The sequence below is a fragment of the Zea mays genome, chromosome 1 (assembly GCF_902167145.1).
Source record: "Zea mays cultivar B73 chromosome 1, Zm-B73-REFERENCE-NAM-5.0, whole genome shotgun sequence".
Lineage (NCBI taxonomy): Eukaryota > Viridiplantae > Streptophyta > Magnoliopsida > Poales > Poaceae > Zea > Zea mays.
In genome coordinates this window covers 288,730,543-288,755,531 of record NC_050096.1, presented here as the reverse complement: position 1 = coordinate 288,755,531, position 24,989 = coordinate 288,730,543, and the positions used below count along the sequence as shown (strand labels likewise).

The 24,989-nt window shown below is 44.7% G+C and overlaps 1 protein-coding gene and 2 pseudogenes across 2 annotated transcripts; all 3 read left to right on the top strand.

Annotated features, from left to right (window-relative positions):
• The first annotated feature begins 1,839 nt into the window (after window positions 1–1,839).
• LOC100280803 (40S ribosomal protein S29) lies at window positions 1,840–3,235 on the top strand. Its single transcript, NM_001153723.1, has 3 exons — window positions 1,840–2,001; window positions 2,220–2,319; window positions 2,988–3,235. Exons 1-3 carry the CDS (start codon window positions 1,940–1,942, stop codon window positions 2,994–2,996), a joined length of 171 nt encoding a protein of 56 aa, NP_001147195.1. The 5' UTR covers window positions 1,840–1,939; the 3' UTR covers window positions 2,997–3,235.
• A 2,071-nt stretch (window positions 3,236–5,306) lies between these two features.
• LOC100192723 (uncharacterized) lies at window positions 5,307–6,437 on the top strand (annotated as a pseudogene). Its single transcript, NR_147044.1, has one exon. The product of NR_147044.1 is annotated as an uncharacterized protein (transcript).
• A 786-nt stretch (window positions 6,438–7,223) lies between these two features.
• On the top strand, window positions 7,224–7,826 carry LOC118473249 (uncharacterized; annotated as a pseudogene).
• Window positions 7,827–24,989: the final 17,163 nt, after the last annotated feature.

Genomic DNA, 24,989 nt, shown 5'->3' with positions numbered 1-24,989 from the left:
TAATCAAGTTTTGTGGCATTAAGTTTCAAGTTTTTACAGGATCACCTATTCACCCCCCCTCTAGGTGCTCTCACCTGCAAGAGGTCTGTGCACTCAGACCTAATCCGTTGCAGACAGAGGGGTGCTCGGGCTATTAATGCGTCGTAATTCAGGGGTTCATATGTCATGAATGCTATGAGGCATAAGGGGTATGTAGGTCATGAGTGGGAAGCGGACAGGCGCCCACGTTGTGGCTTGGTGCCAGGCGTGGTTAATGCAGGTAGACATTTATGGCGGCTCGGTCTGGGGCCGGACGCGAGATCCACTCGAGTGGTTCCCTTTCGACATGCCCGTCCTTCTTTGTCAAGCTCCGCCATCCTAGGCCCACGCTCGGTGCCACGGGGTTCGACCGGGGGCCAGTCCTTCCAGAGTTGGCACACCTGCCTCTTCTGACTGACTAACGGGCCCCAACAATGAGGGGATCTTTCCTCAGCGCGCTCACTAGTCAGCGGGCCACAGGGACCAGGGATCATTTCCCTGACATATTTATCACAATTGTTGTTGTTGTTGTCCCTTGTTTAAACTCAAGATTCACTGAAAATAGATATAACATATTTGATATGTTATTTACCGAGCCATCATTTTGATATAGAGGATCTAGCATATGAACTATGTTCTTGCTTTGTTGCGGCCAATATTGGCGAGGATCCATCATGCTTCCTCTAAATATTGTTGGTTTTCACTGGGGTTTTCTTGAGCCCAGTGTCGGAGCCTGTCTAGACCCGGTCACGTGCCCCAATTCAGCCTATGATGACCTAGGTCACGCTAGCCTCTTAGGCTCTAGACTCAGTCTATCTCATTCCATGATGTTCGAACTCTAGGTCACCACCCATCCCATGCCAAACCCTAATGTGTAGCGCCAGCCTCTAGGCTCCCTCTCCAGCAACCAACCACTAGCTTGCGTGCACTCGCCCATGACGGCCGCCAATGCGCTCACCCACGCCCGTGCCACACCTTTCCTCCTTGTTCCCTTCTTATTAGAGTTAATCCATTAGCCCTATGATATGTGTCACTGATGACTATGTGCATGTTGTTCATTTAATTTTAATTGTGGGGATATTTTAATTTTTTTAATCAGGACATACGGTGCAACAAATGTTTGTTGAGACACTTAGCTATAATGGAAATGGCAGTGTCAATACTTTTCCCATAACTTTCGAGTGAAATTGTAGAGTCCTTTACACAAATCAGATACCTCCACTGGACATTCTTGTGTTTTTTATTCATCTGATATGTGCATGCTATGATATGAGTTAGAAGTATTATTTGGATCGAAGGGATTAAATTTTAGTCCTAGCATATACTCACATAAGATGTTTGGATGCCAATTAGAAGTATTAAATGTAGTTTAATTATAAAAATAATTACACAGATAAGGATTAAATAGCAAGACAAACCTATGAAGCTTAATTAGTATATGATTCGCCCATGTGATGTTATAGTAAACATTTATTAATCATAAACTAATTAGGCTTAATAAATTTGTCAAGACGTTTAATTTTGTGTATCTAATTAGTTTCCTAGTTAAACTATATTTAATAGTCGTAATTGATATTCAAATGTCTGATATGTCATGGATTAAACTTTAGTTACGGAAACAAACGCCCTTAGTTTTTTTTACTGTTGTAGATAGATGAACTTTGGCAAAAACAAAATGATAAATGAAATTTTTCTGGAAGAATAAAGAAAGATCACATATCGGGCCAAGTTTGGGTTCAATTTAAGCACCAAGATAGATCAAGTCATCTTTGTTGGGTTGGTCTAATGAAAAGCCCAGTGAAGCAATGCCATCCATCTCCTACAGAAGAAGCCGAACGTTTTCGGTTCCGCTCAGAGTCATAAGCCAGGTCAGACTAGGTTAGGGTTTACCTGTGAGGCCTGCTCCCCTGCCGCCGCCGCCATGGGACACTCCAACGTGTGGAACTCGCACCCCAAGAACTACGGCCCTGGATCTAGGGTTTGGTAATCCTCTATTCCTCTAGTTCCTTCGCCCCACTTAATCGCCGATATCATTTTATATACATGTCATCTGTTTAATCCGTCATGTTGTGGCATGAGCTTGTAGTTAAGATTTTAGCGCTTTAGCCCAAGTAGATTTGCTTGCCCTTACGTTTGTTGGTTTTTGTACTTCGTACTCGATGATGGCGATTGTTGATGGATGCCATGGTGTGTGATTGCAGCCGTGTGTGCGCTAACCCCCACGGCTTGATCCGAAAGTACGGGCTCATGTGCTGCAGACAGTGCTTCCGCAGCAACGCCAAGGACATTGGCTTCATCAAGGTACTGGCCAAAAGTTTCCGGCCTCTGCTTCCTTCCCTGCAACATAAGCCTGCGTTAGGTAGTGGTTACCTGTTTCATTGGTTGGGTAATCTATGACCTACCGTTTCTTCTGTTCTATTATGCCATGGTCCATGGTATGTTTCGCCGTGATGTATCTGTGTTGGTCCAGCTGGTACTAGTTTAAATAGTCTGTTACTGGCTTCTTAGAACTTGAAGCAATGTCCATGGCGCCCATATTGTTGCACTTATATGCCCATTGCCAATACTTTGTTGGATTTTGCATATCCTGTTCTGTAGGGTAGGTCTTAGTTTAGTTGTTTGCATTCGAATTAGTGTCTTTCTGGATTTTGAGTGTCATCTCTATGCGGACACATAGCAGACTGCTGTGATTATGGTGAATTGTCCCATGATTCCCAGATTTTGGCACCTCAGCAATTTGGAACCAGGGTCAAGTTTCTTATTGCAAGAGTTCGTTAATAATTAACATCTTTTTACTGCTCCGCTTGTGTGTAAGCTCTGAAGCATGGTTGTTTCCATATCCAACCATAGTTTCTTATGATCTAGAGCTTCCAAATGACTCTTTTATGATGAAGATGCCATGCATTTTAGTCGTGGTAAACAGTTGTGCTGTGGCTTCTTATTTGAAAAGTTGCATTCTTTTTATGCAGTACCGCTGAAACTTGGGGAGCTCCAAAGCATGGCAATAATGGAAGCATGGATGGGGACCTAAAAGATAGCCTGTACTCTTATTCTTATGATAAAACCATGTAATGAATTGTTTGGCTTTGTGTGGACGAAGTTGGTGTATTCTAGATGGTACTCTTGAATCTTGATGCTTCCCTGCTATGCTAGCTGAGCATGTCGAACCGCTATGAATCAGACAATACAGTATCAATGTTACCACTCAGTCTTGTTATTTGCTGCTGCGTATGGGGAGTGATCGACAGTCTCCGCCGTGCATTGATTGTTTGTTTGTAGAGGTTGGAGTGGATTTGGATAATCCTAAATCCAATTGGATCTGCCTGACCACCCTATCTGATGGCTGTGTTAGATGGACATAAAAACCTTAGCCTTGTGTTAATACTAGGGATAGATCATAGATTGGACCATACTGATTGGATTTGTGCTTAAAAACAAGCTGGGCATTAGTCATTTTGCATTGAAGTGGGATTGGAATCGGAGTTTTATCACTTGGATTGGATTGCAATGAATTTGTCTGCATGGATTTTGACCCTAATTTATATTTTCATATGTATGTTTTAATTTAATGAAATCAACTAGATGTGGGGCTTGTGTCATATGAAACCGTTTTGTCGTGTGAGCAGGGCATAAAAACACCCCCGTGCCAATAAAGATATTTTTGTCCATATTGACTTGACATCTAGTAGAACATAGGTATAGGCTGGGCTGGAATGAGCGTGGGATGTGCGTCGTGAAGGATTTCAAACCAAAAGTGTCACCTATGTAACATATCGCAAGAGTGACTAGCTGCAATGCTGTCACTCGTGGACGGGATTAAGTGGGTTTAAATCTTAATCACAAAAAAAAAATATCTGTATTATGATCATGGAAATACATTGACAAAATTTGGCCCCATCGTTTCTAGACAATCTTATTTTTCTGCACATAAAGAAATAAGGAAGTCATTGCAATTACTGAAAATACTAAGCCTACTAAAGGTACGAAAATAGAGGGTAAGTTAAAATCTGTCATAGAATAGACAATCTCCGGCAGTTCTGAGAATCAAGACGTTGGCTTTATGGAAGCCCTGCGTGGAAGTGGGATTAGACAATCTCCGGCAGTTCTGCTATTCCATTTCTTATCCCATCTTATTTGAAGCTCTAGTATGCAAGTGGCAAAACATTGTTTTGTATAGACATATACACAATCGCTGGACACAGCCCAGCCTACGACGGGGTCGTACTCTACTCACACTGTAAACGAAACAACGCAGGTCTTTGCTGGTGCCGATGATTCCGGTCAAGAGTCATCAAACTCCCTGTCTGTAATCGTTGCAATTGCTAACGTGTGCATCGTCATTCGACAAAACCGCAACACCGTACCCCAGGCAGCATTCTTCTTCGCGCAAGAGCAGAGCTTATTTTAGGAAGCCCGCAAACCTCACCTCTGCAACAGCCAGCAGGCGGACCAAACAACAGCCTGCACTGCAGAAGCTGCAATCGGCACCATACACGTACCAATTCAAATTCGGCTGCAATGGCGGGGAATTTAATACGAATGCATACACAGCGCCCATAGCGTACGACAGCAGTAGATCCAATCAGCAATCACCACTACTCATGCCAAATTGTAAAGTTTCAGGCGCTATCCGATCAAGGACAGTGCTAAAATTACCGTCGGTGCTAGCTGCTGCCCTGCCCAATCTGTTAACGTTCCATTTTATTCACCCGTTTGACTCGACGAAGGTAGGCACTATGGTCCCACATGTCATCCATGTGCATGCATGCCACCACATCCGTTATTGTCCATTGCAAAATCGTGTAGAGAGAAGCGGGCCACGACAGTCTATCTAGTCTTTGATTGCTTCTTTTCTGAATGAATACCACGGTACGGTATCCCCCGTAGCATGAGCATTAAAACTTTTTAAAAAAGAGAGACAGAGAGAAGAGGTTCAATAATCAATACTACAGAAGATAACGTAACATGACCCCTTGTAGCCTATTTTCCCCCAGATTAGCCGGTGCCCGCGGTCACCCCTTCAAACTTGCTTCGCCAATCGCCATGGGGGGTGCGGCGTGCCTTGTGGAGGACCATTTGCATTCCAATCGCGCTAGATGTTCGCGCCATGCGCTGGCACTGGCAGTGGCAAGCAAACCGCGCTCCTTCAAAAAATAAAATGCCGCATTTCGCTGCTACGAACAACGGACATGGCTGGCCCAGCGGGCCTTGTGCCTCCTTCCTCCGGTAACCACCCAACCAACCTCAATAAAACAGCACCCCCGATCTCCATCCGTGCGCAGGTGTCTTGAAAAGAAAGAAGCTTCTCCGTTCGCACGCAGACGCAGCGACTCGCAGGCAGATAGATGCGGCCAGGCCAGGCGCCCGGCACAGCTGGAGCGCTTTGCTGCGCCTGCACGGCTCGGCTCGGCTGGCCCTGGCCTGCCTCTGCTCTGCCTGCCTGGCACACCACTGCCGCTCGCCTGCTCCAGCGCAGCGGCAGGGCACGTGCGCGCGCCAGCCAGCCCGGCGCGATCCGTCTAATCGCCGCGATTGGGAGGGACCTGCTCTGGCTGTGGCTGGAATCCGAGCCGGTGGGCGATGGCGCACAACTTGCACTGCAGTACTAGTACGAGCCACGTGGGTCCCGTCCCGCCCGGCCCCATTAGCTGTGCCCAGCCTGGACGGAGTACGGACGGACACCAGGAGTCCAGGACATGGACACTCGCACTCCGCTCCGTCCTCTCTCGCGTAACAGCGCACGCCTCTCATCCTTCGCTGCCTCGTGGGGGCCACAGGCGGGTGCTCTGGTCTCTGTGGGCGACGCCGAGCTGGCTGACCGGACCGGATTAGTTAACGGCAGCCGGGGAATGGAATTAACGCGGCGTGTTTTTATAATTGAGGTGGCGGATACCATACGTGCAGGCCCGCCGTGGACGGAGCTGCGGCTGCTGGACAGCACAGCGTCGGCCTTTTTCTTTTTCTCTCGGTACTAGTACAAAGTACAAAGATAAAAATACATTTGTTTTCGAGATCAGCGATGAGTCATCGCCATGCAGTGCGCGCTGTTCACTGCACGTCCACTCCAGCAGTGGGCAGTGGCCCGCTGGTGGCGTTCTCCCGCTGAGTCAGCCGAGTCCGCGCCCGTGCGTCTCTGTCTCGTGACGAATCCGGCCCTCTGTGGCTGTCACATGACGGATCCGGCCCTCGGACACCCTGGATTAGCTCCAGTATTTAAAGAAAGGTTGGTTTAGTGGATGAGGGCACCAGCTGAGCTGCCACGCTATAGCGCATTGGATTCTTCATGTTACAAAATATGTATAACATGTGATCAACCCCCTCCCCTGACACTTTTCCCCCAAGGGACACACCCCTTGGGAGACTCTGTATCCACTTGTATATAAGCAAGTAACTCTGTAATAAAGACAACAGTTCTGTCATTTGTTTCTCTCTGTATCTCGTTACCACTGATTCACTGATATCCAACATGTTATCAGCACGATCGCAAGATTACAGAAGAGGAATCTGAAACTCGCTAGATGGATCGCAGGGGCCATGCTCTCACTTCTGACTTGAGGACAGTAACCAGTGCGGTTGGCCATTGTTGATGCGACACGAGGTATATCAGTCATCCATCATCATGATTAATGATTAAGGCTAGAAAAATTGCCTCTGCATCATCACGTCGCCGAGAACTGGGAAAGTCCTTGTGCGCGCTACAGGTCGACGTGGCCAGTGGGGCCGGCACCGCCAAGGCCGTCGCGGCTATGCCCATGCCGACGGATGCCGGAGGCAGTCACGCCGTGGGAATCCACACCGTGCGCGCCACGAAGGGCCTGCGCACCCGTGTCACGCCGCCGGACCGCGGTTTCGCGCCATGGCCGTATCTGCGCAAGGGTACCGCACCCGCGTGCCGGGGGCTGTAACCGTACGCGCCTGGGACCGCGCGCCCGTGCCGCCACACCTGGCCGTTACAGCACACCAGGGCTCCGTCGTCGCGTGCGGAGGATGCGGTCGTGCACGCAGATCGGGGCCTAGGCCGGTGCCCGCGCGCCTGCGCTGCCAGGGGGCTGTGCCCCGTGCAGCCGAGCCCGGACCGCCGTCGGGGCTGCCTCACCGCGCCCGCCGCCGAGGCTGGGGGCCGCGTCGCCTCCGGTGCCGAGGCTGGGTGCCACGCACCCGCCTGGCTGCCTGCACCGCCGGAGCCGCCAGGGGCGAGACCGTGACCGCTCCTGGTCGGGCCGACCACCGGCGAGTCGGGGCTAGGGCCCGCGCGCGCCTGGCCGAGGCCGGGGAAGGAGGCCGCGCCCGCCGCTCCTGGCCGGGCCACCCGCTGGCGAGCCGGGGCTGGGGGCTGCGCCAGCCGCAATGAGACCGCGCCATGGCCGGGTCTGGCCCGTCGCCGGGGCCGAAGCGCTCGGCTGCTCAGGCTCGAGCACCGCGCGAGGCCGCGCTGTGGCCTGCCTGTGCGCCCGCGTGGCAGCGGCTTGCGCACCCGCGAGGCGGCGGCGGTGGCGGCGCCCTGCTGCTGGTGGAAGAGAGAGAGGGCCGCGACAAGACGAGTTAGGAAACCCTAACTGCTTGCCCACCTCCTATAGGCCGCAAATGGGCTGGCTGTTTTGGCCCATTTCGACAAGGATTATTTTTTTTGGCTGAATATATTTACAATTATTATCATCACTGTATCTATATTTAAATATTTAGATTATTGATGATATATGTAATTGTGCGTACTTGTCTGGTTTCATAATGTATATTGCAGACTCGTTCATGAATTATATTTGTTTTTACATTTATAATTCATATATACATATGTGCTTTTATTTTTTTTGCATTCTTTTATGTTTGCATGAAAAACATTGCACGTCATGAAGTCGAAACTAATGGTTCTCATGCAAAATGATATTGCATTTTTGGGAAAAGCATAGGGTGATGGAGTCCTAAGCACTGGCTGCGCTAAATTCTTTATAGAATTTAGTAGCCCAGAGACCGTGCTTTAGGCCGCATTTGAAATGCCTATCACTATGAGGTCTACATCTTTCGAGATGATTACCTATACGTGCTAACCCAAAAAGATCACGGACCACGCATGCGTCACGGGCTATGGAGCCAGACTGGACGCTGCAGTCATGCTGACTGCTAAAAGAATTCTTTTAATTAAGTTCTACTTAATTAAATGATGAATTCTTGCAAAATATGACACATATCTTGAACTTGGGATATTTCAACACATGATGGAGATCTAGGCTTTGGCTGCAATAAGTTCTTGGAATTTATTTGCCCTGAGACCAAGCTTTTAGACAGCAAAATGTTATTTGCCCATCAGTAAGAGGTCTACATCATATGGTTATGATGATTACCTATGTGTTCACCCAAGTAGATATGTTGGAGATGTGATGTCGGTTATTCACCTTTATGGTGATTTCCATTTTATTTTTTGAAATTTTGGTCAAGCACAGGGTAGTGGAGTCCTAAGCATTGGCTGCGGTATGTTCTTTGAATATATCAGCCCAGAGACCATGCTTTCAGGCAGCAAAAGTTTTGCCCACTACTGGGAGATCTACTCCATTGTTTCATTACATGGAGATTATCTACGTTGTGTACACCAATTTTCAAAAATCTTTGGTACACTTTATGTGATACCTGGAATTCTCCAACATATAAAGATATGATATATTTTGCGGCAAAGTTGCAACAGCAAACAAAAATGGTTAAGCCATTTGGAGGATAATTATTTAATAGAGTTTGATGAACTCGCCTAATGGGCTTAATTATCCTTAATGTTCATTGGATATGTTCATTTCATCTTTGCATAATACGGGGATTCACTTCTTTATTTTGGAGGAAGTGAGATGCTCCCTTTCTCTTGTGGTTCTTATGAAAAGAACTTATGTGCTTTTGCGGCTTGATGTGTAAGCGCAAAATGAATAGCAAAGAAAATCATAAGACTTGTGGACTTATGAGTATGTGTCTACATTATGTTGTAGACTAACACTTTGTATTCATATATTTTGCTTGAAAGCAAATATACAAGCACATTAAAAAGGGAAGGACAATGAGTATGACAAACTCTTTTGTCATTACACTATACGTGGTATAGTGTTGTATGCCTAAGCATCTAATCTTGTATATGAAATACCAATAGATGCATACTACTCATGAAAGCTAAGATATGAAGTGTACTTCAATCTTCCATCTGACATGATAACAGTGGTTAGTTGTGTAATTCATGATTTGGACTAATCATGTAACAACACTTCTTTTTCTAAGAGAAGACCACTTTGTTAGATGATTCGCTTTTGAGTACTATATAAATGATGCATGAGATTTGGTATAATCTCATAATTGATGTTGTGATAGGTTCAACTCATGCGATGTGAGTTGAACACACTCATGTGATTTGAGTGTAAAAACTCATATGAATTTGAGTTAAACAAACTCATCGATTGGAGTTGATCACTCATGTGATTTGAGTTGAACAAACTCATCGATTAGAGTTGAACCAACTCATCAAGGGAGTTGAAGACTCATTGATTTGAGTTGCGCAAACTTGTATAGGGATTCTTCCAATTGAGGAAGAAACATGCAATGTGGAGAATTGAGCCACAAACTCTATAAGTGGGGAAACAAAATATTCTCATATTCCTTTGGAAAGAGGAAAGAATATTTTAACAATCGCTTCGCGCGATATCATGATATGTTATTATCATATCCCCTTTTGGTATTGAAGTATCAAGGATGTGTTGATATATCCTAATTTATCTTACCAAATTACAGAGATATCCATAAAATTACTATCATGTGGAAACACAAGGTGATAGTGATGGATATTGCATATGTTTCTCAGAAACATTTCTTATGGACTGTATTCTACATACATCCTCCCATACAAAGTGTTGCATTTGTTATAACTTTTCATGTGATGATTCTTACCATGCTGGGTAAGACTGAATTGGTAATTCCATTATTTGGATGAAATGAAAAGTTATGGACAATTCTGTTGGTCATGTTTTTCCCATAAGATGGATACTTGATGAGTATCGTTGGGAATGAGATTTTAAGTCCCTCTTATCTTAAAATCCGATCTGAATTGGTTAAGTTCTTGGAATTATTTCAAAGGAACAAGTGTGGTCCATTACAGAGTTGTATGGACATTGAAGGTTTTATATGGTTATTTGGCGCATCTATATGATGACCTCAAGTGTGTCCTTCGGACAACACATGACCATTAAGTAATAATGTCTCAAGCTTGAGCACATTAGCCTCCACACTACTGAATTTACCAAATGTGCTTACAATGATGATTGTTTGTCTTGGTATTCAGAATGATATCCATAAAGGATATGATGAATCTGTGATAGATTCGAAAAATTTCAGATCATTAATGACCATCAACAATGAATTGTCATTTCCAACTGGTTATGGTTGGAGTCAGGAATTTGGCACGCTCCTGACTTGTGATTAACTGCATGTACTGCATGTACAAGTTCCCCTATTGTTTTTAGTACGTGGGAATCCAAGAAAGATTTCCCATGCGTACATTGGGTATGTTCCCAATCTCACCACCGCAGCGTACATATATGGGCACATAGAAAACTGGGGATCTATGTGAGAATTCATTCTCCGTCGATCATTAAGTTTTAGAATCTCTTCATGAGAATCTATTTATGGCCCGTACGCTTGCTTGAATCATGAGCTTTTCCAGGCATTAGGGGGAGATTTCAAGTACCAAAAATGAATGCCAGGAAATTATAATGAATGCAGTAAGCATTCAGGCTCAGGATCACGTACTAAAACTGAACCTTTGAGTTCAAATGATTTGCAAGAAGTTGCAAATTTACTGCCTTGTGCATTTACTATGAGGTGTCACTCAAATTAATCCTATGTGGAAGTGCCAGAAAGAGTGGTTAAATGGAACACCACTAAACTCCCTATTGCAACGTTGTTGTAAATAAGAGGGGGAGAAGTATGGTCACAAATTGGGATTAAGATGCTTGCAAGCAGCTGAAGGCTATGCCTTCTGAGATAGTAAATGCAGACCAACTATTCGTTGGTAACCAACCTAGTGTTGGTAGACACCTAGAGGATATGGATTATCCTGTGAATGGAAGACATTCACAACCTAGCTCAGTGCGCACTGATGAGGCTAGGTTATCGGAAGCCCTTGATTCTCGTTTTGGGATTTCACGACGAATCATAAGGGTACATAAGAAAATGACTTCATGTCAACTGGAGAATTGTGTTATTTAAAAGCTACAAGTGTCGACACATACATCTCAGCAATTGTATATGCACTCCAAGTGATCCAAAAGACTATGGCCATAGCAGAGCACGAGTATGCTCAAATTGGATCTTGTTGAGTGATACAATGTTGCAGAGATAGCCTTGCTCACCGGAAAGAAGTGTTAACTTATTTTCACTTCAAGGTATCTTACTGTGGATACAAGTTTGTTTTCATGGACTTGGAAACAATGAGGTGGTGAGAAAGCATGGCTAGTAGCAACTGGGTTTATACGCAAACCCAAGCATTATTTTAATGCTATAAATTCTCCTCTACTGTGAGTAGTTAAATTCCGATACAATAATATGGGCAGTAAATCATCTATCTGTGCAGTTGATAGATGTAGTGACAACATGTGCATATGTGGTCACTGGATTATGGTATTTATGGAGTTTTGAAGGATTCCAAATACATAATCACCAATCACAAATTTGCAATGCTTGGAAAGTCTTTGTGACTTAGAGCATCCTGGTCAAATATGGTACATTTGACCTAGTGAATCCTTCCTTCTGAAAGGATACACAAAGTATGGTATGTTCAGTGTAAATATGTGCAACATATTTTAAACATACATTACTTATCGACGGAGTTCGAGATAGAGGATATGAATTGAAAGAGATTTTCAATTCAAACTAAACTATCTTGAGTATCTTGGATACAAAGTTGTCTATATCCAACGTATATTGAAGAAATTCAATATAATGGAATCATAGTCATTTGATTCTTTCAGATCATGAGATGTGCTATTGTATCTTGCAAGAGCATCCGGCCGGATATTGCTTTGCAATGATTTGCTAGCTAACAGCACATGAGATCGAGTTATGATCTCCAGGTGTACTCATGCTCTCCTTATGTTTGGATATATTGATCTTGGATATCTATAGAAGATCCCCAGGTACAAGATCAATGACATACTTCTGGTAAGTTGGACCTACTGTTTGATAAATGTTAATCAACAGAGATTAATGGTCACTTACACTAATCATTCTATAGTACACTTCGTGGGATTGTACAGAATGATATACTACATACAGAGGGTATGTGGTGGTCATGATTTTATATCAGTGACCTTATTATCTATGAAGTAATATTACTTTGTGTTGTTTAGATGAAAAACAAGTTACGAACTAAGTCTCTACTTACTCCACATTTTAGATGTGTTTGAGAGCAGGTATGGGATGACTTAGTGTTTTGTAAAGATCAGGGGGAGTTTCCCTCTTGATCGAAAGAACTTGTTTATACATCATGTTGTACTCTTTTCTTCGCATGAGTTTTTCCCTGCTTGGGTTTCTCATTCAAAGTTTTTAACGAGACAACATCAACACAAGGTCTATGTCGTATCATCTATTTTTCCCGTAGAGGTTTTCAAGGATGATACATTATGACATAGTTATTGTTGTATTTGAACTAGGATATGAGTTTATATCCCTAGAGTTCAAATGGATCAACAATAGAGTATGACTACTCTCCTTATTTTTCCCGTTGGGTTTTTAAGGAGACTCGGCTGATATGTTGATTTCTCAGATTTTCTGACTAGATTATCTTGGAGAAATATTAGCCTGAGTTATATGTCTCATCATTTATTTTCCCCACTGGGGTTTTTGAGATGATGGCTATAGACATATTATTGTTCTTTGGGCTAGAGGTCCATTGGAGAACAACGTACCATGATTCGATTGAATCACCGACAATTATCTATAAGGATAATTGAGCTTGTGTTGTTCAGATGGAAACAGGAAAATAGAGATATGAATATCTTGCAAACAAAGTCTTGTGATAATCTTGTTGATCTATTCACAAAATCTCTACCATACTCAACGTTTTCAGAAATGTGTTGAGGTGATTGGTATGAGAAGACTTAAGTGCTTGCAAGGATCAGGGGGGGTAATTCTCCATGATATTTGACCTGTTTTGAACCATCATATTACACTCTTTTCTTTGTATGAGTTTTGCCTTATTGAGGTTTTCTCATCCAAAGTTTTTAACGAGGTAATATCAACTAAGCTATATGCTTCATCATTGATTTTTTCCCCATAAGGGTTTTTATGCATGATGATTACAAGCATATTTTCTTTTGGAATTCAAGTGAGATTATTCTCATTATCCAAAAGACACTATGTACTCCTTATTTTTCCCACAGGGTTTTTGAGGAGATGATATATTGAAAGACATATTGCAGATGATCAAATGGATGCGGATTGATCAAGGGGGAGTGTTACAAAATATGTATAACATGTGATCAACCCCCTCCCCTGACACTTTTCCCCCAAGGGACACACCCCTTGGGAGACTCTGTATCCACTTGTATATAAGCAAGTAACTCTGCAATAAAGACAACAGTTCTGTCATTTGTTTCTCTCTGTATCTCGTTACCACTGATTCACTGATATCCAACACTTCAAACATTCCGGGCGCCCTCCGCTCGTGCTCCTCCTCCTGATCCTGACCGTGCGCGCTGGCTGTCCTGCACATGACACCTCCGCCGGGCTCGCTGCTCGCCCGCCCGCCCGAAACGACAATCCACGGCACCTGACCTGAGACACCAACGTGCGGCGCCAGCAAACAAAGGTACTGCTACAGTCCTGCGCTACGCATGTGACCGCCAACGAATTACCAGTCCTACTACTGCTGTTGCTGCATCCTGCATGCGCATTTTACAGTGCAGTGGTGTTGCGAGAAACAAGTACCATATTGATATTGATACACAAGTAGTGCATGGATTACAGAACACAAAATACAGTAGTAAGACCAATAATGTAAAAAGAGCGTGTGGACGTCATAAACTATGAGTCAAAACCTTGTCTGATGTACAAAAAAACACTATACACTACAGGAAAACGACCAGTTTCCGACGGCCTACACTGTTTCCGACGGTTCTTAGGGTACCGTCGGAAATAGCCTTATTTCCGACGGCCTTCGGCCAGCCGTCGGAAATAAGTCTATTTCCGACGGCCCACCACCTTGGCCGTCGGAAATAATTCAATTTCCCTAACGTCGTCCGTTACCCCGCGCACGGACGCACACAACGCACACACGCCCGCACAGCCGCGCGCCCGCACACCCACCGCGCCGCCGCCGCCCGTCCGCCGCCGTCGCCCGCACAGCGCGCCCACGTCCCTCGTCGACGTCCGCGCCGCCGCCCGCACACCCACGTCCGCGCCGCCGCCCGCGTCCGCGCCGCCGCCCGCGTCCGCGCTGCCGCCCGCGTCCGTGCCGCCGCCCGCACAGCGCGCCGCCGCCGCCCCGGAGGCTCGCCGGAGACGCCAGAGACGCCACACGAGCCCCGACAGCGCCTCGAAGGTGGTGCAGCGGCCGAGGGCGCCGTCGGCAAGCGTCAGCCCGCGGACGCGCTCCAGCCGGTCCGGGTCGAAGCAGAAGGAGCGGTACTGCAGCTCCTGCGCGCCGTAGAGCGCCGCCGTGTCGGAGACGTCGGGGATCTCGGCGAACTCGTGGTGCGGGAAGGTGTGCACCGGCGGGTCGCCAGAGCCGCGCACCGCCGCCCGGGGGGCTCGCCAGACCCTTGGACAGCGCCGCCCGTGGCCGCCGCCGCCCGGGGGGCTCGCGCGCCAGAGCCGCCGCCGCCGCCCCTGGCCAGAGCGCCGCGGTGGACGCCGCGGCCTCCCCGCCCCTGGCCAGCGCCGCCCGTGGCCGCCGGGACCTCCCCGCCTTGGCCGCCGCGTTACCCGAGGCCGCAGCCGTCCCCAAGCCCGAGGCCGTCGTCGAGTCTTGTCACGTGAGCGCGCGCACGTGGCCGTTCGCACGGGCCCGAACGTGGCCGCACGTGAGCGCGCGCACGCAGCTTCACACCGGTCGCCAGTCGTCACTCCTGTGGGCAATTCAGGTAATTTTTAACTTTATTAATGTCATGTTGTAGTATAATGTGATGCTGTAGTATAATTTGATGTGATGTTGTAGTATAATGCGATACTATACTAAAATAGGTTTAAACTTATGCGTCACCCGTTTCGGTCCAACACATTGCTTAATAAAGTAGTGTGTTGTACCGAAATTGTCCCTTTTTGGACAGCCTTAGAGTGAACGACATATCAAATATGATTTATGATTAGTCAATGAGTTTGAGCGAGATTTCGACAGCATAACCCTCTTGTTCTCCGTTGCACCATTACGGGCGTGCAATGGAGAACAACAGGGTTATGCTGCCGAAATTTCGTTCAAACTCATTGACTTATCATAAATCTGTGATATGTCGTTCACCCTTAGGTGGGTTTAGGACCTATCCTTTCCTATAATTGTAGGACCACCGGCTCATAATATATCTAGAAATTAATGAACTTGTCTTGATCTTTAATTAGTCGAACGATGGGTGATAGTCGTCGCTGGATGTATGAAGGCTGGCGAAAAAATGATCCTTCGCTTGAGTGGATACAGAAAACCGAAGATTTTATCAATCGTGTTTTTTCTTCGTCAAGAAATGGTCGAGTGTGGTGCCCATGCAGTGTTTGCAAAAATTATCAACGTCAAACCAAGAAAGAGATGTCTGGTCATCTTTGCAAAAATGGCTACGTGCCAAATTATGAAGTTTGGGTGCATCATGGTGAGGAGCTTCCCCGTGGATATGCTCCAGAAGGTCAAGACGATTTTGACCCGGATTTAGACCGAATGGAGGAGATGGTTCAGGATTTAAGAGAGGATCCCGATTTAGTGTTTCCAGATAATCCTGAGGATCCTCAACCGCCGGAAGTTAAAAAATTCTTTGAACTTCTCAAGGCAGCAGAAGAGCCGTTGCACGAACACACGAGAGTAACCATTCTTGCTTTTGTGACGCGACTTATGGCTATCAAGTCTAAGTTCGCATTCTCCATCAACTGCTTAAATGAACTTTTGAATTTGATTAGCGACGTATTACCACCAGATCACAAAATGCCCAAAGACGTGTATCAGTCAAGAAAGTTACTCTCTGGCTTAGGTATGGAGTATCAAAAAATTGATGTTTGTCCAGATAACTGTATGCTTTTCTGGAAGGAAAATGAAAAATTAGACAAATGTTTGAGATGCAGCAAATCAAGGTTCGTTGAGGTCGTAAATGAAGATGGAGATAAATTGACAACAGAAGTAGCAAAGAAGCAACTTCGTTACATGCCTCTCACGCCTCGTGTAAAACGGTTGTTTCTCTCAAAAAACACCGCTAAGCAGATGAGATGGCACAAAGAACGTGACCGCGAGAACCCTCAAGTTATGATGCACCCATCTGATAGTGATGCGTGGAAGGCGCTTGATGATTTTGATTCGGATTTTGCTAGTGAAGCTAGAAATATTCGAATCGGGTTGGCGACGGACGGGTTCTCACCTTTCAATATGACCGCATCGCCGTATTCTTGTTGGCCTGTATTTGCAGTTCCATACAATCTTCCACCTCACCTTTGCATGAAATACGATTACATGTTTCTGTGTCTAATCATTCCTGGACCAGAACACCCTGGAAAACATCTCAATGTAATGTTGGAACCTTTAGTCGATGAGTTGAAAAAATTGTGGGAAGGAGTCGAAGCTTACGATTGCTACAAGAAAGAGAGATTCAATCTTCGAGTTGCGTACTTGTGGTCGATTCATGATTTCATGGCCTACGGTATTTTTGCTGGATGGAGTTGTCATGGAAAGTTGACATGTCCAATATGTGGTAAGGATACAGATTGTTTTCGTCTTGAGTTTGGTGGGAAGATCTGTTACTTTGATTGCCACAGATGTTTCTTGCCTCTCGATCACCCGTTCAGATTTGAGGCAAATCAATTTCGAAAAGACACCATTGTTACCAAAGGCCCACCGAAGCGTTTGAGTGGCGCAGAGATTCATGCTGCGCTCGATAATTTGAAACCAGACGGTACTGGTTACCTGGGATTTGGAATAGAACATAATTGGACACATAAATGTTCTTTGTGGGAACTCCCTTATACGGAGGCCTTGATTCTGATGCACAACATTGATGTCATGCACCAAGAGCGGAATGTTGCTGAAAGCATTATTAGTACATGTATGGATTTTCCCGATAAAACCAAAGATAATATAAAGGCCAGAAAAGATTTACAGAAAATTTGTAACCGACCAAGCCTAGTCTTGCTTCAGAGTGGTGCTAAGCCACGTGCGTCATTTTGTCTAAAATCTAAGCAAAAGAAAGAGGTGATGGTGTGGTTGAAAAACTTAAAATTTCCAGATGGGTATGCCGCGGGATTCAGAAGGTCCGTGAATTTGAGGACAGGAAAAATGAATGGATTGAAGAGTCATGATTATCACATTATTATGGAAAGATTACTTCCTGTAATGTTTCGGGGTTACTTGAATAATGATGTGTGGACGGCGTTAGCTGAGTTAAGCTACTTCTATAGACAACTTTGTGCTAAAGAAATTAAAAAAGATGTGATGGAGAAATTAGAGAAGGAGATTCCGGTCCTTATTTGCAAATTGGAAAAAATATTTCCCCCTGGATTCTTCAATCCGATGCAACATCTACTTGTACACCTTCCATATGAAGCTAAGATTGGGGGTCCTGTGCAGTATAGATGGATGTATCACATAGAAAGGGCACTTAAGAAGCTTAGTGCAATGGTTGGCAACAAGGGAAGAGTTGAAGGGTGTATTGCTGAAGAATTTAAATATAAAGAGATATCAGCCTTCACGAGTGTATACTTTGCAGAAGAACACAATGTAAATGCACCTACATTAAGGTATAATGTTGATCAAGCTGGTCCATGCAGTAAACTCAAAATTTTGTCATTCGAGGGAAAGACAGTTGGAGCATCAACTGAATATCACATTGGACGTGAAGAAAAGTTGGATGCATTACTCTACATGTATGAAAACATGGAAGAGATGACTCCATACTTCAAGTAAGCATAGATCTTCAAAATTGAAGAGCAACATGTGCTCATTACTCCTCGTAACTCTTTTATTTACTTTTTTTCAACAGAGAGTACGAACGACAGAATAAGGGTAAACTGTCGACGAGGCTGTATGAAATCATGCTTCGCGAAGGAAAAGAAGGCACTCCCAATTTCATTAATTGGTTTCGAGTTCATGTAAATATCACATCCGTTTTCTTATGTGTTCATATAGTTTATCTTTTTAATAGTTCCTCCTATTGATCTATATTCGTAACTGACAGTGCGAAAAAACTTCCAACGTTGACGAGGACTTACGTCAGATGTCACGTGCACTTGTCAAAGTCAGAAGCTATGGTCGTTATGATGTCAAGGGATATCGTTTTCGTTCAACCAAATTTGAATGTACTCGACCGTTAGCTGCGACAACAAATACTGGTGTGGTATGTTGGTCTTTTGATGAGCAAGGAAGGGAGATGAATTATTATGGAACTATCAAAGATATATTGGAATTCGACTTCGCTGGGGGAAAAAATCTGAAAGTTATGTTCTTCAAATGTGATTGGATCGATCCTAAACATGGGATACGAAAAAAACCAATTTGGTATGGTAGAAGTCAAACACGAGCGTATAATGACTCGTGGTTGTAGTAAATTTGTTCTTGGTTTTCAAGTGGACCAAGTGTATTATATGTCATATCCCTATATCGATCTTAAAGACTGGTGGGTAGTGTACAACGTAAATCCCCGTGAAAGATTATATTTAAAGGGTGATACAAGTTATCGACAAAATGAGGTGGAAGCTGATGTTGAAGAAATTTATCAAGAAATTGAAGTTCCACCCGTTTTTAATATAGAAACAACAATGGAGCCAGATTCAGTAGCGGGCGATCTTAATGATGTAATAGTTCCTCCAAAAAGGAAACGAAAGTCGAAGAAGAAAAAGACGCCCGAGAGAAAGTCGACGCGCTTGAGGAGACAACAAATTAATCCTGATTTCGAATATGATTAAGAAGTAAATATTTATTTTGATGAATTAAAATTTAATTTATTGTTATACTATGTTGTTATCTCTTTATTGTTATACTAATATAATTTTCAATATGCAGGATGGCGGCTCGAAAGTTGAAGAATTTTGTGAAGGGCATGACGAAGGGCTCTTCTTCTTCTTCAGGAAGAAGCAAAGCACAGGAGTGTCTGTTCCAGGGTACCGAGTCGCTCTCGAGCAACAGACGACAGGCTTTGATGGAACATCTTCCACCTGATATGCATGGACAGGTGTGATTACTCTAAATTATTATTTTATTTCAATATAGTAATGTTTATATGAATCTAATGATTAAAGTGTTTCATGTGCAGGATGTTAACGAGACTCGAGAGGAGGAGGCAAGGGGTGAGGATGCGGCCGATTACGATGCGGCCGATGCAGACTATGAGCAGGAAGATGATGCTGGAGGTGGAGGTGGAGATGGGTGGTCTTCCGGTGGTGGTCAGTTTGAGGGTGGATGGTCAGCAGGCGGATGGGACTCATGGCCTAGCAGTGATGCTGGAGCTTCTAGTGGTGGAGGGTCTTCTCGGGCACGGAAGTCGAGGAAAACACATTGGGTGCCTCCTCCTAAAGTTCCTGCTCGTGAGGAGGATAAGATTTTGATCGTACCGTGTGGCGACGAGTGAGTTGATTCTAATGTTAAATATTTGTTCATGCATTATATGAAATTTGTTAATGCTTCTTTTGTACAATGTGGTTGCAGGTCTTGGATTGATGCATCTTTTCAAGGTCAAGGACGTCGCACACAGGTGAATAAAGTTTTGGGAAGTATATGCAAATATCTCTGGCCTGGTGTAGTGATGGAGAAAGGCGTTGAGGTGCCTTGTATGTCTTGGGATCAGTACGGGCTCGCGTTCAATGCGGAACATAGGAATGCCCAAGGTGCTGTGTGGCATGAGTTCTGGGTATGTTCTCTAGCCCAACTTGAATTGATTCAACTATACAATGTGCTAAAAATCTTGTTTCTTGTTTTTTTCAGAAACGTTACAAGTTGCCTGAAGATGGAAGTATGAACGATCGTGCACGGATCGTTTTTAACAAGAGCGCGACTACCTTGGTTAGGGATCAGATGTATTATGCTCGGATCCAGGTCACTTCTGATTACATATTAAGGCAGGAAGGACGTCGGCCACGTTCCAAAAGTGAGGCATCAAACAAATACTTAACCGAAGAAGAATATCTTGAGGTAAATTGTTTTTATCCTAATTCATGTCCAAGTGTTAGTACTAACAATACATTGGATCGAAATAAAGTTTTCAGACTCGGTGCCATGGATGGCATCAAATGAGGCTGGTTGGCGGGCTGTATGCAAATATTGGGCAACAGATGGATTTAAAGGTGTTTCAATGAGAAACAGCTCAAATCGTGGGCATGATGTTCACCACAGATATGGTGGTGATGGCCACGTTCGTTTGGCAAAGCGCATGGTAAGTGTAATTTATGGTCGTGCATATCATGAATCTTCTATGTGTTTATGTTATTTTCTCTTGCCTGTAGGAAGCTAGTTCTCGTGTTACGCCGAGTGATGTTCAGGTTTACCTTAGAGGTCACAGGGGGTCGGATCCTACAAATCCAGAACAGTTGTGTTCTCAGTCAGCTGCTGAGCGTGTGGTGAGACTTTCGCAACTAGTTACAATGCACTTCTATTCTAAGAGTCGAGAAAAATATAACTGCATTGTTTATTATTTGTCAGGCCTCATATGGTGCTTCCATGATGTCGGAGCATGGGCAAGACTATGATTGGATGAATCAGCCTATCGATCCTCAGGTTGTGTATGCTAGTGGAGGCGGAAAACCTCATGGACGGTGAGTTTGCTATTATTAATTCGTCGATTTGATCTTTTCTAACATGATGTGTTGCGTGTTTAACTTCTTTCTATTTTTTCTAGTTACCCCATGTTTGGTAGTGTTATCGACTCGACTCAGGTGAGGCCTGAAAGGTCTCGTCCATCGAGGTCGTCTAGCCGTGGTCCTCGCTCTAGTACCCAAGGAAACGCCGAGCTGATCCGGATGCAGGAAGCTTTGAGGCGGCAGGAGGAGTATAACAAGCAACAACAAGAGTACTGGGCTGCTCAATTTGCACGACAACAGGAGATGATGCAGGTAATTAGATCCTCGTGAGCCTCTACTATAATTGGAGCACATATTTTCTAATATATCCTCGTAACATAGCTTTCAATTTCTTTCAGCAAATAGCACTAGGGCAACGTCCAGATTTTTCAGCGATGACTATGCCACCTCCTCCACCTATCCCGCAGTTTGTACCGACTCCACAATTTAGTTGGGCCACACCTGCACCTCAGGTTATATTACTTGACTTTTTCTTTTGACGTTGCATAACAAGAATTTAACTACTAACATTTTTTTGAATGTTGTAGGTCCCTCCAGGAAACTTGCTAACTCCGGGAAATGAGGACTCTGAAGATGCGGTCGCTTCTTTTGTGGACGGTCTTCTAAACAGTGGAGGAGCTAGCGGATCAAATCAACCACATCCATTTGATCAACCTCCTCCATTTTGAGTAGCCTGTCTGCTTGTGTTTTTCTCGTACTATGGACTTGTGAACTTGTGGTATTGGGAACTTGTGTTATTGTGAACTTCTGAACATGTGAACTTGTGAACTTGTGAACATTGTGAATTTGTGCTTTAACTTGTGAACTTGTGCTTTAACTTGTGAACTTGTGTTATTGTGTGTTTCATGTGGTATTGTATGTGATTCTGGATGAAAACTGGATATTGTGTACAGATTGAATCTGTGTGATTGTTTGTAAAACAAAAAGCAGACAAATTCTGTTTCTCTGTTTTTTAATTATTTCCGACGGCCGCTTATTTCCGACGGCCCCGTCGGAACTAAGCTGTGACGGCGTCAGGCGCCGGCGGCCGGCCGTCTGCGGGGCCCACCTCGCTTTATTTCCGACGGCGCTACCCTGGCCGTCGGAAATAAGTTTACTTCCGACGGCCCCGTCGGAAACGCTGACACTTCCGACTGGGTATCCCCTACGGCATTACTTCCGACGGGACCCGTCTTAAGCCGTCGGAAGTAACTATTTCCGACGGTTCAGAACTTATTTCCGACGGTTTAGGCCGTCGGAAACTGGTCATTTTCCTGTAGTGATATAATATTGCATGTGTGTAGTAGCTGAACTACAAAAGAACTGTATAATAATTAAATTTACCGTTGCATTAATCCAAAACTACACCAAAAAAAAGATCATACAATAAAAACAAAAACAATCTAGCTTTGTACACAAAAATCTTCCAAGAGTCTAAATACCTACATCTCTACAAGATAAAAGGCATGTTTGATATATACCGTGGGCTGACCGTAAGCTGCAAGCAAGCTAGTTTCAGTTAAGTTGACTCTAATATCTCCAGACAAGAAATACAAGACTGTTATATTGTACACTAACTTTTTGCCTAGTCTCTAGCCACTTATTAGTCAACTAGCAACTTAATCATAGCTACTTTATACTAGTAATTGCTGTCCGATTTTTGTGTTTTCACTTTATTAAAAAAAAAGAAAAAGGCTGGCCAGCTGGGCCGCTACCAGGCCGGCTGGCCGAGCAGCCCAGCAAGCGGCAGCCAAAACCCTACGCGCAGGCAAGCACGCAGAGACAGGGGAGCAAGCGGTTGCCCAGGCAACCTTGCGTGCGGCGTTGGGGCGGTGAAGCTTGACTCCTCCCTGGTTCCCACGAAACTGACGCCGAAGCTTGCGCATCTCGCATGGATCCATCCTTGGCGCCTGCTCTGGTCAGCTCCCTTCATAAGGGAAGTGGATCCCCTTCCCCCTAGATTCTACAGTTCCATCCAATTCACTGTTCCAGCGAGAAATCCTTCGATCTGCTCGATTCTGGGGTGTCTGGTCTCGTTCGTATCGTCGGCTGTCGGTTGTTCTCGGTGGTGGTGGTGTGGTGCTGTTGATGCCGTGCTTTGGTGCTGCTCGTTGATTCTCTGGTCTCTGTTCACCGTGGCCTGGTGCTTGGGCTACCTGCTACGCGGTGTTCCTCTTCTCGGGCTGGTGCCGTGGACGTCTCCCTCGGCTCCGGCAGTGGCTTCAGTATCTTCGTCAACCTCCCGCTGTGCAGGCCCGGACGTGGGCGGCGGAATTGGTTTTCTAGGACAGAACCTTGTGTTCGCTGAGCTGGTCTTCCCACGTAGACAATCTACGTGCTGTGAGTTACCCGTTGCCTCACTTTATTTACTGTTTAATTTTGTGCAATCTGCTAGTATTAAATACTTGGGTGTCATTGCACTGTTGTGGCGGATTTGTGTGCTCGATGATGGTAGCGGTGTAGTGAGACAACGTGACAGTCTGGGTTTTAGTGTATTATCATTTTCAGCATTGATATTATTTGTGCCTAATCAAATCTCTCTTTGTTGAGGCTGTTTACCTGTGTTAAATTCTGTTAATTTATTTAGTACACAGCTCCTTACTATTAGTATTTATATTTGATTATTAGGCTTATTACATCTGATCTAAATCCCTGATTTGATAAGATAGAACTGTCACGTTAGTCGAAGATCTCTGATCACCTTTCAGCGTTGGAGGGTTGTTTATTACAGCAACCCGCTATTTTGAGAGCAATATTTTAAGATAAACAATCATGTTTATTTGTTTAATCTGCCTTCTTCATCTACAAGTCATGTTTAATTATAAAATGGACCTGAGATGCTATTTTACATGTTTACATGTTTTAGAATTGCTACTGTTCATTGCTGCAATAATTATATATGGCATTTATCTGAGTTATATGCTTGTTTTATTTGGAATTAGAATATTTAATTTATTTAAATATGAATGAAGCATGTCACTTATTTCTCTAATATTACAACAATCCAGAAAACCAATTCGTATAATGGCCTCCAGTTCTGATGTCATTAAGCCTGAAGCATTCGACGACGCAAGCTTTAAACGCTGGCAGATTAAGACTCGCATGTGGCTCACTGACCTAAAATTATTTTGGGTAGTGACGTCGGCTGTTCCCGAGGCTGCATCAGATAATGCTGGTGATGCAGCGAAGATCGCCGCACTAGCGGAGAAGGCCAAGTGGGACGAAGCCAATGAGGCATGCTTGTCTCGTCTGCTGAACGTCTTGTCGAACCGCTTATTTGACGTGTACTCTGGTTTTACCTCCGCTAAGGGTCTATGGACTGAACTTGAGAACGAGTTCTCTGAAGTTGACAATGGCAATGAGTCATTTACAACGGAAAACTACCTCAACTATAAAATGGTTGAGGGAAGGTCTGTTATGGAGCAGCTACAGGAGATTCAACTCCTTGTTAGGGACTTGGTCCAATATGGCTGCGTCCTACCAGACAGTTTTCAGTTGAATGCAATACTGGCAAAGCTCCCGCCTTCTTGGCGAGACTTTGTGACTTCACGCCGCCACATGAAGAAACAAATGACTCTCACTCAGTTGTCAGCTGCGATAAATGTGGAAGAGCGTGCAAGGTCCAGTAACAAGCCATCCCAGCAACTCCAGGCTCACGTTGTTGAGAAGGGTGGAGATAGAAAATTCCAGAAGAAGAAGAAGAACTCTCCACGGAAGAATCTGAACCAACCTAAGTCCAAAAAGATGAAGAAGAAAAAGGAGGACTTTATCTGCTACGTTTGTGGTGTCTCCGGGCATACAGCTCGGAGGTGCAAACTTAGAAAGGGAAAAGGTCTTCCACCTCAGCGCAAAGAAGGGAACGTGGTGGTTAATTCCACCCCAGGGTATGCACCTTAGGCCTTTATGGCAAGTCCATCAGATGACTGGTGGATGGATTCCGGTGCTACTGTTCATATTTGTGCTGATCGATCCATGTTCTCTTCATTCCAGGGATACAGCAG